The sequence below is a fragment of the Sorex fumeus genome, unplaced genomic scaffold (genome assembly GCF_029834395.1).
Source record: "Sorex fumeus unplaced genomic scaffold, SorFum_2.1 ptg000041l, whole genome shotgun sequence".
NCBI lineage: Eukaryota > Metazoa > Chordata > Mammalia > Eulipotyphla > Soricidae > Sorex > Sorex fumeus.
In genome coordinates, this window is record NW_026606098.1 from 9,295,674 (window position 1) to 9,311,721 (window position 16,048).

General features: G+C 61.8%; 5 protein-coding genes across 6 annotated transcripts; 3 read left to right on the forward strand and 2 right to left on the reverse strand.

The window, feature by feature from the left end:
• Positions 1–581: 581 nt before the first annotated feature.
• Positions 582–5,513, forward strand: FBXW9 (F-box and WD repeat domain containing 9). Its single transcript, XM_056119424.1, has 10 exons — positions 582–1,032; positions 2,190–2,329; positions 2,417–2,545; positions 3,006–3,118; positions 3,204–3,295; positions 4,427–4,575; positions 4,660–4,773; positions 4,865–4,954; positions 5,031–5,096; positions 5,168–5,513. Exons 1-10 carry the CDS (start codon positions 633–635, stop codon positions 5,240–5,242), a joined length of 1,368 nt encoding a protein of 455 aa, XP_055975399.1. The 5' UTR covers positions 582–632; the 3' UTR covers positions 5,243–5,513.
• Positions 5,514–5,830: 317 nt separating this feature from the next.
• On the reverse strand, positions 5,831–6,262 carry GNG14 (G protein subunit gamma 14). The gene is made up of 3 exons (XM_056119621.1): positions 6,247–6,262; positions 6,068–6,160; positions 5,831–5,999 (listed from the first exon to the last, which is right to left on the reverse strand). Exons 2-3 carry the CDS (start codon positions 6,158–6,160, stop codon positions 5,874–5,876), a joined length of 219 nt encoding a protein of 72 aa, XP_055975596.1. The 5' UTR covers positions 6,247–6,262; the 3' UTR covers positions 5,831–5,873.
• Positions 6,263–7,120: 858 nt separating this feature from the next.
• DHPS (deoxyhypusine synthase) lies at positions 7,121–11,213 on the forward strand. 2 transcript variants are annotated; one of them, XM_056119258.1, is made up of 9 exons: positions 7,121–7,433; positions 7,940–8,104; positions 9,151–9,272; positions 9,352–9,448; positions 9,567–9,653; positions 10,340–10,445; positions 10,515–10,618; positions 10,872–10,997; positions 11,083–11,213. In XM_056119258.1, the coding sequence occupies exons 1-9, from the start codon at positions 7,227–7,229 to the stop codon at positions 11,176–11,178; spliced, it is 1,110 nt and encodes a 369-aa protein (XP_055975233.1). In that variant the 5' UTR covers positions 7,121–7,226; the 3' UTR covers positions 11,179–11,213. The 2 variants fall into 2 exon arrangements, with proteins under 2 accessions (XP_055975233.1, XP_055975234.1); XM_056119259.1 differs by lacking the exons at positions 7,940–8,104; positions 9,151–9,272 and having other exon boundaries at positions 7,298–7,433.
• A 5-nt stretch (positions 11,214–11,218) lies between these two features.
• WDR83 (WD repeat domain 83) lies at positions 11,219–14,552 on the reverse strand. The gene is made up of 9 exons (XM_056119268.1): positions 14,380–14,552; positions 14,178–14,298; positions 13,982–14,087; positions 13,788–13,836; positions 13,572–13,698; positions 12,193–12,260; positions 11,979–12,087; positions 11,779–11,893; positions 11,219–11,440 (listed from the first exon to the last, which is right to left on the reverse strand). Exons 1-9 carry the CDS (start codon positions 14,480–14,482, stop codon positions 11,291–11,293), a joined length of 948 nt encoding a protein of 315 aa, XP_055975243.1. The 5' UTR covers positions 14,483–14,552; the 3' UTR covers positions 11,219–11,290.
• Positions 14,553–14,776: 224 nt separating this feature from the next.
• WDR83OS (WD repeat domain 83 opposite strand) lies at positions 14,777–15,959 on the forward strand. Its single transcript, XM_056119271.1, has 3 exons — positions 14,777–14,906; positions 15,003–15,108; positions 15,542–15,959. Exons 1-3 carry the CDS (start codon positions 14,857–14,859, stop codon positions 15,704–15,706), a joined length of 321 nt encoding a protein of 106 aa, XP_055975246.1. The 5' UTR covers positions 14,777–14,856; the 3' UTR covers positions 15,707–15,959.
• Positions 15,960–16,048: the final 89 nt, after the last annotated feature.

Sequence of the window (16,048 nt, forward strand, 5' to 3'; positions counted from 1 at the left end):
AAAGACATTTGTCTTGCAGATGGCCAACACCAGTTTGGTCCCTAAGCACGGTGGGTGTGGGCCTCCCCCAACACGTAGGTAATTCCAAGAAACATTAACTACTGATTAAGTTTCTGGTTCCAGAAAAGGAAACCGGTTTTGGAATCGCAACTGTACAAAAGGGTCTAAGTGTTATTTTTACTGGAAGTGGTCGAGCAGGCACGGGAGGCGGGTGCCAGTCCTTTTGAGCAATCTCCTTGTATTTGTAAGCTGCCTCCGGAACTCCCTTTTTCAAACTGGCCAGACGCGTTTGGAAGATGCAGGAACCCGGCCAGAGAGATACAGCTCATGCTGGACGCCCAGGGTCGATCCCCAACACTGCACGACCCTTTACACACCCCTGGGTGTGGTCCCAAAAGCCAAACAAAAAGAAGAAACGCCGGAACTGGTACCAATTGCAGATCTTATGCCCTTCCGGAAGCAACCACGCCGGCCGATACCCTGTCAAACCTAGTCTCACGTGGGCGCTCCGCTTCCGGGGTCCGCGCCTCCGTCATCAGAAGGCGCCGGAAGTACCCTAGCGCTGCCTAGGAAACGGGACGCGGGGCGCTCCAGCTGACAAGAGTCGGGCTGGCCGCGCCCACCCGGTCGCCATGGAGCTGCCTCCTGGGCCGCGCGAGGTCCCCAACGCCTGGGACGATGACTCGGAAGCGGAGCCGGAGTCCGACCCCGATGCGCAGGCCGAGGCTTACGTCGCCCGCGTGCTGGGTCCGCCGAGACTCGAGCCGGAGCCTCCGCGCGTCCCTCCGCGGCCCGCGCCGGCCGCGTTCGCCGGCTCCCTGGCCGCGCGCAAAGGGCCGGACACGGGGGTCCCGGGCCTGCTGAGCCTGCCCCCCGAACTGCTGCTCCAGATCTGCGCCTACCTGGACGCGCGCCTCGTGCTCCACGTCCTGCCGCGCGTGTGTAACACGCTCCGCGACCTCGTGCGCGACCAGGTCACCTGGAGGCTCCGCGCCCAGCGCCGGGTCCGCGCGCGCTACCCGGTGGTGGAAGGTGCGCCCGCCGCGGGGTCGGGGTCGGGCCGGAAGCCGGGCGCCGGGAGATGGAGGGCCTGCCCGCTCCGACTGGGGACGGGAGGTGTGGAGGCGGTTAGAGGAGTCGCCATAGCTCCCCCACGTCGAGGGGGATGGAGTGGGGAATCTGGAGATGCTCAGATTCGGGGGAGCTAGTGGGACCCAACACCCTGTCACCAGGCTGGGAACTGAATGGGAGAGCTTTAAGTCTCAGCTTTGGAAATCTGTCTTTGGGGCTCACGGAAAGCCTAAGGGTCCTCAGGCACTGTTTGGACCCCTTCAGTGGTGGAATTTTTCTTTTCTGGGGTCGGGAGTATAAGAAATTTGGGGATACACCTGGGGTGCTCGCTCCTGGTGGTGGTCGCAGGACTCTGCAATGCTGGAGGTGGAACCAGGATCATGCATGGCAAGTGCCTAAAAGCCCATCTTGATGCCCTCTCAAACCCTAGAATCTTTTTTTTTTTTTTTGTGGTGGGGATGTGCGTCAGGGCTACCTCCGTGGTGCTAGGAATGGAACCTGGGGCCCTGGCATGCATCCTGGAATTTGAACCCTGCTGCACAGACCCTTCAGCCCTGAGCCTAGGTTTGGATGGGGGGTGGGATGCGACCTCTGAACCACGCAGACGAGGTCACACCGCCCCCTTCCCCCCCAGTTCTCTGGCCCTCTGGAACTGATTCATTGCTCTTGAATGATGCTATTCCAGGCCTCTCTCGAACCCTGAATCTGTGTCTCGCTGCTGGTCCCTCTGGTGGCCAGAGATTGGCCTGAGCCGCACAGCCTCTTCCAGTGCCCAGCAATGACTTCCTGCACAGCATTGGCAGGAAGCTGTGCAGGAAGTCCTAGCTGGTGCCTAGCCTGCGGGTTCTGGGGATACTCCTATTGGCTGGTGGGGGGCTCAATGTCCTAAAATCCTAGCTCCCCATTTCTGAGCTGGCCTGGGGTGAGTACCTGTGCACGAGGTGGGGAGGGGGCAGATGGATGAGTGGGCCCAGTGTGGGAATGCGGATCTCCTCCAGAGGGGTGCAGGCAAGTTCTCTTCTCTGAGCAGCACAGGAGGGGCCTCCATGGAAGCCCCGGTGGGCCGGGACATGAGTGTCCCCTCACTGCCCCCCGGGGACACTGCTCTGTGCCCCCAGAGGAAGATTTTGACTGGCCGGCCGCCTGCATTGAGCTGGAGCAGCATTTGGCGCGCTGGGCCGAGGACGGGCGCTGGGCTGAGTACTTCTGCCTGGCCAATGGCCACATCGCCTCCGTGGACTCAGTGCTGCTCCTTGAGGTGCGGTGGGGGCAGGAGGGGGTGTCCACGCGAAGGGAGCCCCAGGGAACCCTGCCCCCAGCTCGCCTCTCTCCCCCGCCCCCCCAGGGTGGGTCGTTCTGCCTGTCGGGCTCCCGAGATCGCAACGTGAACCTGTGGGATCTTCGCCAGCTCGGGGAGGAGCCAGGCCAGGCGCTGGTCAAGGCCCTGGGCTCCCAGCCCCACAGCACCCACAAGGTGAGTGGCTGGCAAGGGCCTGCTGCTGGAACTCAGGGACGTGATTCTCTGTGCCTCAGTCTGTCTGTCTAGGGAGTAGCAGGTCAAGAACATCCGCGGTGTCGGCTTCAGGCTGCGGGTCACAGGGCCACTTTCCGCCTGGGTTCCTGTCTACTGTCTGGCTGCGACCCCAGTGTCCCTCTCTCAAGGGCTTAAGGGGAAGGGCGGCCGCTGGTGGGGAAGGATCCCCACCCTGGCTTTTAGCTTTTGTTGTTGTGCTTTGGGGAGGGTGCTCCCACTGGGGATTAGGGGGCCGGCTGTGCTCCAGCCTGAGAGGCACCCCCCCACCCCCCAGATGCCCTCTTCACCCCATACTTCGCACTGGCAGTTCAATTCGAACATTCTGCAGAGCCTGGGGGTGAGCTGTGGGAGGCCTTCCTGCAGGTCTCTTGGGTCATGGGGCTCCCGGCTGTCCCTGCAGGGCTGGGTCTGGTCGCTGACATCCTTGGACCACCGCGTGTGCTCGGGCTCCTGGGACAGCACCATGAAGCTCTGGGACATGGACGCCGGCGGGCAGCAGTTCGGCGAGATCAAGTTCGACGGGTCCTGGGCCGGGCGGTGCTGGGGGGTAGACCCCAGCCTGGCCCAGGCCCCAGCCCGGCGGTGTGTGTGTCCCCAGGGGCAAGGCTGCTGTGCTGTGCCTGTCCTACTTACCTGACATCCTGGTGGCCGGCAGCTACGACAAGAAAGTGTCCATCTATGACCCCAGAGGTGGGCCGGGGGCCTGGGGCGGGTGGCCTGCAGGCCTGGGTGAGGCAAGGGTGGGTGAAAAAGCACCGAGATTGCTTCCCATTCCCACTGGGGGTGGGGCAGAGGGGGCTACATCAGGGGGCCTGGCAGCAGGCTTGGAATTCTTTAAGAAAGACTTTTTGACGGGGTGGGAGAGATAGTACAGTGTGTGCATGTACAGATAGTGCATGCATTTGCCTTGTACATGATAGATGCCCATTCAAATCCCTGACATCCCATGTGGTCCCGGGACACTTCCAGGGGTGACTCCTGAGCGTAGAGCCAGGAGTAAGCCCTGAGAAAGGCAGGGTGTGGCTCCAAATCCAAATTAATAATAATTAAATATATGTATCGAACTTGGGTCGGCCATGTTGGCCGCTTGTAAGGCGAACGCCCTACCCGCTGTGCTATCGCTCCAGCCCGCTGCCCCTCTCGGAGAGCCCGGCAAGCTACCGAGAGTATTCGATATGCCAGACACAGTAACAACAAAGTCTCCAATGGAGACGTTACTGGGCCCGCTCGAGCAAATATATGTATATGTATATTACCCATATATATTTTAATTTTGTGGCCACATTCAACCCCTTGCTCTTTGTGGGGCTCACTCCGGACAGGCAATGGACACCCCTGTGTAGAGCTGGGGAATGAACAGGGGTCTGCTGTGGGCAAGGCAAATGCCTCTGCTGGGCTTAGAACTCTTATTCCCTGGGCCCTGAGAGCAAGCACCTGGTCAAGCACCACCTTTGCACCGGCCAGCCCCGGTGGAACCCCAAAAGGTAACCTGAGCACGTAGGAGTGATTCCCACCATGCATAGGGCCAGCGGTGAGCCCCGAGCACAGGTGGTGTGCCCCCAAACAAAGCAATTCTGACCCCAGCCCCCCTTCTGAGTCATAGGCATCCAGGCCCGCGTGAGTCTCAGTTTCCCTATGTTCTTCCCGGCAATCATCCAGCCCCCGGGGGCTGATGGGAGGAGGTGGTGCTGAGAACTTGGGTGCAAGGGATGTGGGGTGGGCCGGGTCTCTCCGCAAGGAGAGCCGGACCCTCGCGGGAGGGGGGCGGTCAGAGCGGCAGTCCGGGGGTCTCGCAGGGGCCTGACGCCACCTTCCCCGAAGCGAGCCCGGCGCTGCTGCACAGCCAGCGGCTGCACTCCAGCCCGGTGCTGGCCCTGCTGGCTGACGAGCGGCGCATCGTGTCGACCAGCGAGGACCACACACTGGTGGTGTTCGACCGCCGCAAGCACGGCGTCCTGCAGCGGCTGCAGGTGGGCGCCCTGCACCGCTGTGATGGGGGCCGCTCCGCCCGGCCGGCCGGCCTCCCTCATGTGCGCGCCCCCTCCCTCCCGTAGCTCGACTCGTACCTGCTGTGCCTGTCCTACCTGGAGCCCCAGCTCTGGGCGGGCGACAACCAGGGCGCCCTTCACGTCTTCGCCAACCATCACGGCTGCTTCCAGCACTTCCGGGTGGGCGTGGCCCCGAGAAGGGGGCGGGGCCAGGGCGGGGTCATCTGTGTTCCTCCCTCGCCCCTAACAGTCCCTCCCTTACCCTCCACAGTCCTTTGACGTGGGCCATCGCTCTCAGATCACAGGGATCAGACACTCTCTGGGCACCCTGTACACCACATCCACCGATAAGACCTTCCGGGTAAGGGCCCCCCCCCAGCTGCCCACGCCCAACCCAACCACCTGGGGCCTGGGGTTGACCTGCCCCTTCCCCCCAGGTCCACTTGCCCACCGACCCCCCCAGGACCATCTGCACCCGCAGCCACGACAACGCGCTGAATGGGGTAAGGCCGCGCCCCCGCACCCCACCCACCTGCCCTAGCACCCCTGACTCCAGCTCGCCCTGTCCTCCCAGATCTGTGCTGACGGCAACCTGGTGGTGGCCGCCTCCGGGGGCCTGTCGCTGGAGGTGTGGCGTCTGCAGGACTGAGAAAGGACAGCGGATGCCACCTGCTTCTTTTCTCGGGGGACCTTCCCCCACACTGGTGCTCCCTCCCTTGGCCCGCCCCACAGGCCTAGGGCAAAAGGACTCCAGGCCACATGCCTGGGAGGGCCCTTGGGCTGGTCCCTGTGCCACAGGAGGGCAGAGAACGGCCAGCCCTCCCAGGGGGCTGCACCCCTCTGCCCCACACACCCTACTTTGGTTATGGATTCCCCAGGCTCTCTTGAACAGGAAGGAGAAATAAACGGTTGTGTTGTTGCCCGAACCTCTGTGGTGTGTGGTCACCCCGTGGAACCAGGATGGGGGCCACCCCTATTCCCCATTGGGGATTAAGAGAAGGCACCTGTACTTGGAGTGCTTGCTGGCTTGGGGGGCTCAGTATGCCAAGCCGGGGCAGGTGTGCCCTCCTGTGGGGGTTCCCTGCTGTGTGTACCCCACAGCCTGCTGCAGCAACACCCAGGGACATTCACTGCATGTTTATTTTTGGTTTGGGGAATCACACAGTGATGCTGTGGGCTACTTCTTGCTGTGCGCAGCTCTGGGGAACCCCCCTTCCCCACACACACACTGCCCTGTCTCAGCCCTCAGTGCCGTTCATCCGGGTGCCGCTGGCATGTGGTCACAGGATAGCACACGGCTTCTTCTCCTTAAAGGGGTTGGTGGCCGCTGGGATGCCCACGAGGAAGGGGTCGCTCTTGGCTTGCTCTGTGCAGAACTGCAGCAGCTCGGCGGCTGCCTTGGACACCTGCGGGGCGGCCAGTCAGCTCCGAGGCCAGGAGTCCCCGCAACACCCCGCGTGTGCGCCATGCTCACCTTCACGCGGTCGATTCCCGCCTCCATCCGCAACTGCTCCACAGCGCGCCGGGCCTGCCCAATGTCGCTGCCCAGGGCTACTTTACCCGACATCTGGCACAGGGCAAGTCGGGTCAGGGGCGGCAGGACCCCCGAGCCCCATTCTCCAGGTGCCCCCAGCCCTATCCAGGACTACCTACCTCAGCGGCGGATGCGGTGGCTGCGGCTCCTTCAGCTCCTTCAGCCCTGCTGGCTCTTCTGTCTCTGTCTGCAGCCCGCCGCTCCCCCATGCCCCCTCCTTCTCCCCAACCCCCGCGGGGGCTTTGAAGTCCGGACTGGCCCAGGAAAATGTCACCAGCTGCAGCTGCAGCAGCAGAGGGGGTCCCCGCCCCGGGGGCCCTGCTGGCGGCAAGCTCTCCGTGCGGGCGGGGCCTGACTGCTGCCCATGGACTTCCAACGCCAGCCTGCCCATCTCTGTCCTGCCCAGCACCTGGGAGCATCCACTGGGACTCAGCCCCCCAACCCCTCTGGTTCGTGGCCTCCGGCGCCCGTCCCCAGACCTCACACCCCAAAAAGCCCTACCCAGATGACCCATTCAACTAGAGTCAGACTCAGGGCGACCCCCTAACTCGTGCCCCCCAATACACCATCATCCTTCCCTCCAGCTCAAAGGGGAGTTCTAAAGCTACACCCCACCCCCAGGAATCTTCCTCTGGGGAAGGGGCTCAGGGCTCACTCTTAAGTCTGGCCTGAGGCTCAGGGGCAAAAGGAGTTGGGGTGTGGTTGCTGCCACAGAGAGCGCCTGTGATGAGTTAACATTTCTGAAGCCTGTATATAATCTTTATTTTTGCAGTTTGGATAACTTTGGGGACTTCATACAGAAGAGGCGTGTACCCCCTATGCACCCCATGGTCCGCCCCCCCTCAAAACTATAGGGGTAGTCCATCGAGGGCAATCATTGGGAGCACGTGAAGGGGATTCACGGCTTCCGTAGTACGGAAGAAATAAACCCAATGGCGGCGCTCATGCAAAACCTGCCACGTGACCATTGCAGCTTCCGGCATCCTCCGCCGATTCCGGAGTCCCGCTTCCTGCGCCCTCACGAGAAGCGTGTGCCGGGACCTTCATGCGTCTCGGCCCGGCGCGGGCGGCTCCGCGCTGAGACGGCGGTCGCAGGGGCATGGAGGGTGCCCCGGAGGAGAAGGCGCCCGCAGCGGCGCTGGCCGCCGTGCTGAAACACAGCTCGGCTCTGCCGGCCGAGAGCGCCCAGGTGCGGGGCTACGACTTTAACCGCGGCGTGGACTACCACGCGCTGCTGAAGACGTACGGCACCACGGGTTTCCAGGCCACCAACTTCGGGCGCGCGGTGCAGCAAGTCAACGCCATGGTGAGGCCGTGGGCGGGACTTCCTGGCCTGGGGCGCGCCAGTGCCGCACTGTGGGGGCGGGGCCTCCTCCGTGACTGTCCAATCGCTGGTAGCGGGCGGGGCCACACTGGGCGTGTTGTTCTTTCCTGGGAAAAGAAAGGTGACTCCGGAATCCCCGCTAGCCTAGTACCAGCCACCCGCCGGCAGGGGACCTATTATGGCTGGGGGCGGGTTTGGGGCCATAAGTGCGAAAGCGTTCTGGACGGACCTTTGGTTCTGGGCGGGTTCTTGGCGTTGATAGTAATCCCGGCAGGGAAGGGGCTTGTGGAGATACCTGAAGGGGGCAAAGCCTGCACGATTCAAGGTGTGTGACGGAGTGTGTGTGCCTGCACTGGGAGGAGCTATGGGGCAGGGGTTCCACGTTTAAGTCCCACATCCTATCCGAGTGGGCAGGACCGAACTCAGAAACGCGGCCGGCATCCTTAAGCAGAGGATAGAGGCTAACCGGACCCCGCCCGTATGCTTAGATCGAGAAGAAACTGGAGCCGCTGTCCGAGGACGAAGACCACCATGCGGACCTGACCCAGAGCCGCCGGCCGCTCACCGGTTGCACCATTTTCCTAGGCTACACGTCCAACCTCATCAGTTCAGGCATCCGGGAGACCATCCGCTACCTCGTGCAGCACAACATGGTCGCAATAAGATCTTGTTTTTGTTTTTGACACACCTAACAGTGCTCAGGACTCTGTGCCTTACCACCTGTACTAATCTCTCTGGCCCCAGGTCTTGGTTATTTAGGGGGTCCCTCAGCACAGAACTGACACTAAGCATCGTTGCAACCACCACCCGGCCCCCATGAATTTTAATTAAAAATTGAGGGCCTGGAGAGATAGCACAGCGGGTAGGGCGTTTGCCTTGCACACAGCCAACCCAGGTTCGATTCCCAGCATCCCATATGGTCCCCTGAGCACCGCCAGGAGTAACTCCTGAGTGCAGAGCCAGGAGTAACCCGTGCATCGTTGGGTGTGACCCAAAAAGCAAAAAAAAAAAAAATGAACAGCAATAGTCAAGAGAGAGGAGGGTGTTTGCTTTGCATGCAGCTGACCTGAGTTCAATCCCAGCATCCCTCAAGTATTGCCAGGAATAATTCTGGAGTGAAGAGGCAGGAGGCAAGAGTAACCCCTGAGCATCACCAGATGTGGTCCAAAAGCCAAAAAACAAAAACTTGCTTCTGAGCCACACCCCAGCAGTGCTGTGGAGCTACTCCTGGCTTAGTGCTGGGGTCCACTTAGGGAACTTATGGTGCCTGGGACTCAGTTGGAAATCCTGCTTGCAAAGCCTGTGCCCAGCCTGTTGAAGTCTCCAGAGCCCAGGACTGGGCTGTTTCAGTGGGAAGCAGAACCTTCAAAGGAGAGACACTGCATGGAGTTGTTTTTTTTTTTTTTTTGGGTCACACCCAGCCAATGCTCAGGGGTTACCCCTGGCTCTGCACTCAGAACTCACTCCTGGCAGTGCTTGGGGGACCATATGGGAAGCTGGGAATCGAACCCGGGTCGGTTGCATGCAAGGCAAACGCCCTGCTCGCTGTGCTATTGCTTCAGCCCCTGCATGGAGTTTTGTTTGGCAGAATTCCCTGGACAGGGGAAGGGCTGGGGGAATGAGGGTTGAGTATTGGGTCCTGCCCAAGAGGATTGCTGGGGGTGCATTCTGAGTCACCGTCACTCCCGTGTGACTGCAGGTGGACGTCTTAGTGACCACGGCAGGGGGTGTGGAGGAGGACTTGATCAAGTGCCTGGCACCCACTTACCTGGGCGAGTTCAGCCTCCCCGGGAAGGAACTGCGTGAGAATGGAATCAACAGGTGGGCCCCCCTCCCCCCGGTGGGGGCTGGGTGGGAGCTGGGCTGCAGAGTGGGCAGCCCATGTGCCTCCTGTCCACAGGATCGGGAACCTGCTGGTGCCCAATGACAATTACTGCAAATTTGAGGACTGGCTGATGCCCATCCTGGACCAAATGGTGCTGGAGCAGAACACGGAGGTGGGCCTGGGGCAGCGGCAGGGGTGGGCCCGAGAGGGGTAGGCCCAGGTGGGGCATGCCCTTCGGGGCGGGGATGAGGATGGGGGCACCGCTGCCTGAGGCCCAGCTTCCTTCCCAGGGTGTGAAGTGGACGCCTTCCAAGATGATCGCCCGGTTGGGGAAAGAAATCAACAACCCGGACTCGGTGTATTACTGGGCGCAGAAGGTGAGGGCACGCACAGCCTGGGCAATTCTGTTCTCAGCCCACCCGGGAGTGTGGGTGCAGGAGAGCTATGTGAGGTCACCCTGGACTTGGGCCAGGCTGGGCAGTCCCCAGGGGCCTGGCAGTGGATCCCGGAGTTCCTCAGACTGATTAAGGTTCAACCAGTGGAACCATGAGAAATGAGCAGGGATGGAGAGTCCAGCAGCAAGGACTGGTGGGGGTCAATCGCCAGCATCCTATGTGCCGCCCCCCAAGCCTCACCAAGGGCAAGCCCTGAAGAAACACTAAAACAAGAAGTTTGTTTTTTTGGGGCCACGCCCAGTGATGCTCAGGGGCTACTCCTGGTTCTGCACTCAAGAATTACTCCTGGCGGTGCTCCAGGGACCATATTGGATGCTGGGGATCGAACCCAGATTGGCTTTGTGCAAGGCAAACACCCGACCCGCTGTACTATCACTCCTGCCCCCAAACACTAACTTTGAAGGGGGTAGTTTTCTTGCATTGATTGTTCTTGGTCCTGGGGGGGTGGGCACCCTGGCAGTGCCAAGGATTGAGCCCTGGGTTCCGGCCCCTCAAGCTCTTGCCTGACCCCGAAACAACCAGCTCTCTGCAGCAGGCGCGACTGTGTGTGGTTCCTGAGGCGGGGGAGGCCTGGGCGCCCTCAGTCGCTGCCTCCTCTCTGTCCCCAGAACCACATCCCCGTGCTGAGCCCGGCGCTCACAGACGGCTCGCTGGGAGACATGATCTTCTTCCACTCCTACAAGAACCCAGGCCTGGTCCTGGACATTGTGGAGGGTGAGTGGGGGCGGGGCCGCGGGGGACAGGGTGGGGGGCCCAGACACGCTGATGCTGCCTCTCCCACAGACCTGCGGCTCATCAACACGCAGGCCATCTTCGCCAAGCGCAGCGGGATGATCATCCTGGGCGGGGGTGTGGTCAAGCACCACATCGCCAATGCCAACCTCATGGTGAGCAGCCGGAGGCCCGGGAATGCCCTTCCGGAGAACACGCAGGGCCTCGAGGGGGGCACAGTTGGCCATTGGCCTAGAGGGGCTCCCCTGGGCAGCCAGGAACTGGGGGTGCCAGAGGAGGGGTAGTTGTCAGGGTCTTGGAGAGAACGAGCCAATGCGGCATGGAGTGGGGAGTGGGGTGCAGAAAGCGGCTGCGGGGCTGTCCGTAGCCCCCCTTCCACCGTGCCCCCCCCCCCCCCCGTGCTCGTAGCGGAACGGGGCCGACTACGCCGTCTACATCAACACGGCCCAGGAATTTGATGGCTCCGACTCTGGCGCGCGGCCCGACGAGGCGGTCTCATGGGGCAAGATACGGGTGGACGCTGAGCCTGTGAAGGTGAGGTGGGAGGGCTGGCAGGGTCCCAGGGTCTCTGGGGTGGCACCCTGGACTGGACCCTCACCTCCCTGCCCCCACCCCCAAGGTCTATGCCGACGCGTCCTTGGTGTTCCCGCTGCTGGTTGCCGAGACATTCGCACAGAAGGTGGATGCCTTCAGGGCTGAGAAGAACCAGGACTGAGGGGCGGGCCCCCCACCTGCTTTATTCTCCCCACCCCCCCACATGTCCAGAATAAAGCATCACCCGTCCTTCTCTGGGGGTCTGTGTGTCCATCCTTGGTGGATCCCCAGCTTCAGCCGGCTCCCCCCTCCGCCTCGTAGGCATCTTCCCGCCAGCAGTGGACGCTGCCCCCCGTGGCAGTCAACAGGCAGGGCTCTGTGGGGTGGAAGGCCAGGGACTGCACCACGCCAGCCCCCACAGGCAGCTCCAGCGCCAGGGAACCCTGCAGAGTGAGCACGGGGATGGTTACCAGGGCCCCCCACCTGACCCCACCAGCTCGGCGTCCCCTCTCCAGTCACTCACTTCCGGCCTACCAGACCCTGAGGAGGGCAGAACCTGGGGGGGTCTCTTAGCTCCAACCCCGACTCCTGTTTCCTCCAGTCTCTCAGGGGCTCCCTCCCTGATTCCAAAAGCCTGGAAGTCTGTCCTGGTGCAGTGTCCCAGACGAGGTGGGGAGCCAAGAGGACAGGGCCTACGGAATGTGTCCCCTCCCCCCACTAGCATCCCAGCCCGGCCCAACCCGCGTGCATGCTGTCCCCTGCTCGGGAAAGCAGGGCTCACCTCCACCAGGTCCCAGAAGAACACCTTCCCGTCCTCTGAGCCGCTGACCACGTGTGTGTCACGTTCGCTCAGGCAGCAGTCCAGCTTGTATGCCTGGTTCTTGTGGCCGGTATACCTGGGTGGGGGCGGGGGGGGGGGGTCAGCAGAGCCTGGGCTTGGGGAGGAGGGGCAGGGGCGGCCCCCAACTCCCAGGGACTCACTCGCCCAGCAGCTCCCCCGTGTCTTTATCTAGAAGCCGCAGCGTAGAATCCAGGCTGGACACCAGGGTGCACTGGCCGTCCCGACTGAAACAGGTGCAGGTGATGGGGCCTGGGGCAGTGGGAGGGAAAGAACAGGCAGGTGGGGCCAGGGTCCCTCGATCTGCCGATCTGCCCACCGTCGCCACACCCTGCCCATGGCCTCGGCCCCACTCACTGCCCACGTAATCGGAGAAAAGCTGCCCCATCCTCAGGTCGTAGCGTCTCACTCGGCCGTCCACGGAACTGCAGGAGGGGCGGGACAGTAGCTGGATCGGGTGGGGAGACCAGACCCCAGCTGTGCCTTCCCAGCATGCACCCCCAAAGGTCAGACTGGACACATGCCAAACTGTAGCCCCCAGTGGTTCTAACTCAGATCCACGGCCAACGGGGTCTACTGCATCATTTTTATTAAAAAAATTTAAAGTTTGCCCTGCACACGGTTGACCCTGCACACGGGTTCTATTCCCAGCATCCCTTATGGTCCCTTGAGCACCGCCAGGAGTAATTCCTGAATGTATGAGCCAGGAGAAACCCTTGAGCATCGCCCGGTGTGACCCAAAAGGCAAAAAAAAAAAAAAAAAAGAAAAGGGGGTGGTGGGTAGATATGTGGGTCCAAGGAGATGTAGCTTAGCAACAGAGCGCAGGCCTAGAATGAGTAAGCCCAGGGTTCGAAACTCAGTACTGCACCCAAAAAAACACAACACAATGAACCTTGGCTGTGTGAAGTTCTGGGTTTACTGGGGTGTGCAGTGGTGCCCTCCAGCACAACAGAAAATGGGCCACAGACACCTGAAACACAGCAGCGACCAGACCAGGCCGGCAGCTCAGTCTGACACCCCTTCTGAGCGTAATCTGAGAAGGCTTCCTGGAGAAGATGTCCCCAATTAGGGACTGGAGGGACAGGAGGGAGCCCACCACATGAAGGTCAAGAGGAGATGGGTGGGAAGAGGGTCAGATGCACAGCCTGAACTGATGGCTCAACGCTCAGGCCTGGTGGGGCCCCACTACTTGGGCCCAACAGCACTGGGAGCACCAGGGCCACATCTGGTAATGTTCAGGGACATGCAGAGCCGGGTTTGAACACAGGGCCTTGCACATGTTACACCTGCACTACAGGGCTTTAGTTTCCTGTGCCCAGAATATCAGTGCAGGCGGGTGCTGAAATAAACCTCAAATACGCGGAAGGGCCCTGCAGGCAGCGAAGGGGCCTATGCTAGCCAAACACTTAGCACACTGATCAAGGAGGAGACTGACACCACATTCAAGCCCCAGCTTAGCAGCAGCCAGTGCTTAGTGCTGGGTGCTCTGAGGTTTAAGAGGATGATCGGAATTTAAGGGCATGAGGAAACAGGAAAGGAGTCAAGGTGCTTTGCACACGGCTCTCCTGGCTCAATCCCCAGCACCCCATAGGGTCCCCCAAGCCCCGCCCGGCGTAATCCCTGAACACTGAGCCAGGAGTCAGCCCTGAGCACAGCTGAAGGTGGGGCAAAAACCAAGCCAGATTTTAAGCCCCTGGAGGAGCCCAGAGAGGGGAGGTTCTGGTCCCCCACTCACCCCGCCAGGATCTCGTGGTCGGACACTTTCACGCTGGAGATGCCGTCCCTGGCTTCATCCAGGGTTTGGACGGGCTCTGGCTTCCGCGTGCGACAGTCCCAGCAGCGGACGCTGGAATCAATGGAACCTGGTGGGCCAGCCCACGGAGGTGAGGGCAGGGTGGCGGGCGGGGGCAGCCCGGCCTTTCCCTGCCCCAGCCCCAGCCCCAGCCCTCACCGGACAGAATGACTGTGGCCTCTTCGTTAAACTGCACCGTGTTCACCTTCTGCGGGACAGAACAGTCGCTCGGGGGGAGCTGGACTTGGGAGGGGGGTGGGAGTGCAAGGGGGGCAGCAGGGGGCTGCGGGGCTCGGTAAACGCTGGGCTTCGGAACACGCTCCTACGTTGCCTCGGCTCCCGTTCCCACTCACCCCTGCGTGGCCCCGGAACTTGCGCACGACCTGCCCCGACGCCACATCCCACAGCACCACAGCTTTGTCCCCGCCGCCGGAGCAGAGGCTGCTGTTGTCAAAGGAGCTATGGGGGCAGAGGCAGGGCGGTCAGCGTCCACCTGCGGCCGCGGCCTCGTCGCCCCATCCCGGCCGGGGTATCCCCTGCCCGGCTCACCCGGCCGCGTCCAGCACCTCGTAGCCATGGCCGCTGTAGGTCCGCAGCAGCGTCCCCCGCAGCGGGTTCCAGAGCTTCAGGGTCTTGTCGCTGCCGCACGTCAGGCAGTAATTGCCGTCCACTGGGGAACACCCGCGGGGTTACCCGGAGGCCGGTCTCGGCGGGCGGCCGGACGGCCCGGCACGGAGACGAAGGGGCTCACCATTAAATCGGACGGCCCGCACCGCCCCCTGCCCGCACTCCAGCGTCTTCACGCGCTTCCGCGGCAGCTCCGGGGCCCGCGGCTTCGGCGCCGGGAAAGCCATGGCTCGGGGACGGCGACTTCAGCTCCTGCTCGCTGGCGGGACGCAGCCCTGGGAAACCACGCTCCGGTGTAACCTGCCTAACAGTCCCCCAGGGGCCACTTCCGGTTCGGACTTCCGGCTTCTACGTTGCGGGTTATCAGAAATTAACACCTGCTTCTAGCATTTTTCCCATCCTCTTTTTGTATGTTGAGATATTTCCTGGCCTGTAGTCGTCCTCGGTCCCCAGCCTGAGTGGAATCCTGCGAGTTCCGTGTCCACCCGCTGCTAGGATCGAAAGTCCGAGGGCTGCGGGGTGCAACTGTAAAAGCCACCCGGCGCCTCCAAGGCGGAAGCGGCCACTCCAGCTCCGGAAGAGGCGTGACCTTCCACTCGCCATGTCCACGAACAATATGTCGGACCCACGGAGGCCGAACAAAGTGCTGAGGTGAGCACCCCGAGGGAACGGGGCTCGGGTTGGGGGTCGTGGCCCAGGGCCTCAGAAATCCATTCTGACCTGCCCTGACCCTTGTGCCCGCCGCAGGTACAAGCCCCCGCCAAGCGAGTGTAACCCGGCCCTGGACGATCCGACGCCAGACTACATGAATCTGCTGGGCATGATCTTTAGCATGTGCGGGCTCATGCTCAAGGTGGGCGGGACTGGGCGTCAGTGGCTCCACCTGACCACGGGGCAGGGGGCGGGGCCGGGTGAAGTGGGCGGAGAAAGCTGGACCCGAAGGGTGGGGGGCGTGGTGGGGGAGAGGGTTCCCCTTGCCCGGGTGGAGCTGAATGCAGCTGGGTTGGGGTCTTGTGGGATTCTCAGCAGGATGGCCAGATATAGGACCAAAAGCTGGCTGTTCACCGCCAGGAGTAATTCCTGATTGCGGAGCGAGGAGTAACCCCTGAGCATCGCCGGTTGTGACCTCCCCCCCAAAAAAGGAAAAAAAAGCTGGCTATTTTGCAGTAGCTGGGGGTGAGGGGTCACAGCAGGCCCCTTCAGAGATGCATTGGGTGGAGCTGGTGGACTGGAAACTGGGCCTGGGCATGCCCTTCTTTCCGATCTAATTCTGCATCTTTCCACAGCTGAAGTGGTGCGCTTGGGTCGCAGTTTACTGCTCCTTCATCAGCTTTGCCAACTCCCGGAGCTCTGAAGACACGAAGCAGATGATGAGTAGCTTCATGCTGTCCATCTCAGCGGTGGTGATGTCCTATCTGCAGAACCCACAGCCCATGACGCCGCCCTGGTGATGTTGGCCCAGAGGGTCACCTCCCGGACTCCTCCACCCACTGCCCTCCAGGACTGTCCAGTTCACCTGCTGCTCTGGCCGGGCGAGGTCATCTCAGGGGACTGTGGCTGTGCAGGGGGAGTCAGGCCGTGTCCTTCTCCCACTGGGGCAGACAAGGCAACAGCCAGCCCTACCTGCCGCTGCTTGGAGATACCATCCCTGTCTCTGGTCTTCTCATAAGATCCAGTTACTAATAAAGTTTTGCAATCACCTGCCCTCTGACCTCTTTCTGTGCGTCCCAGAGCCTTTCAGCAGCGGATGGGCCCCCAGGTTCCACTCAGTCCAGCCAGGGTGCGGCCCCAGT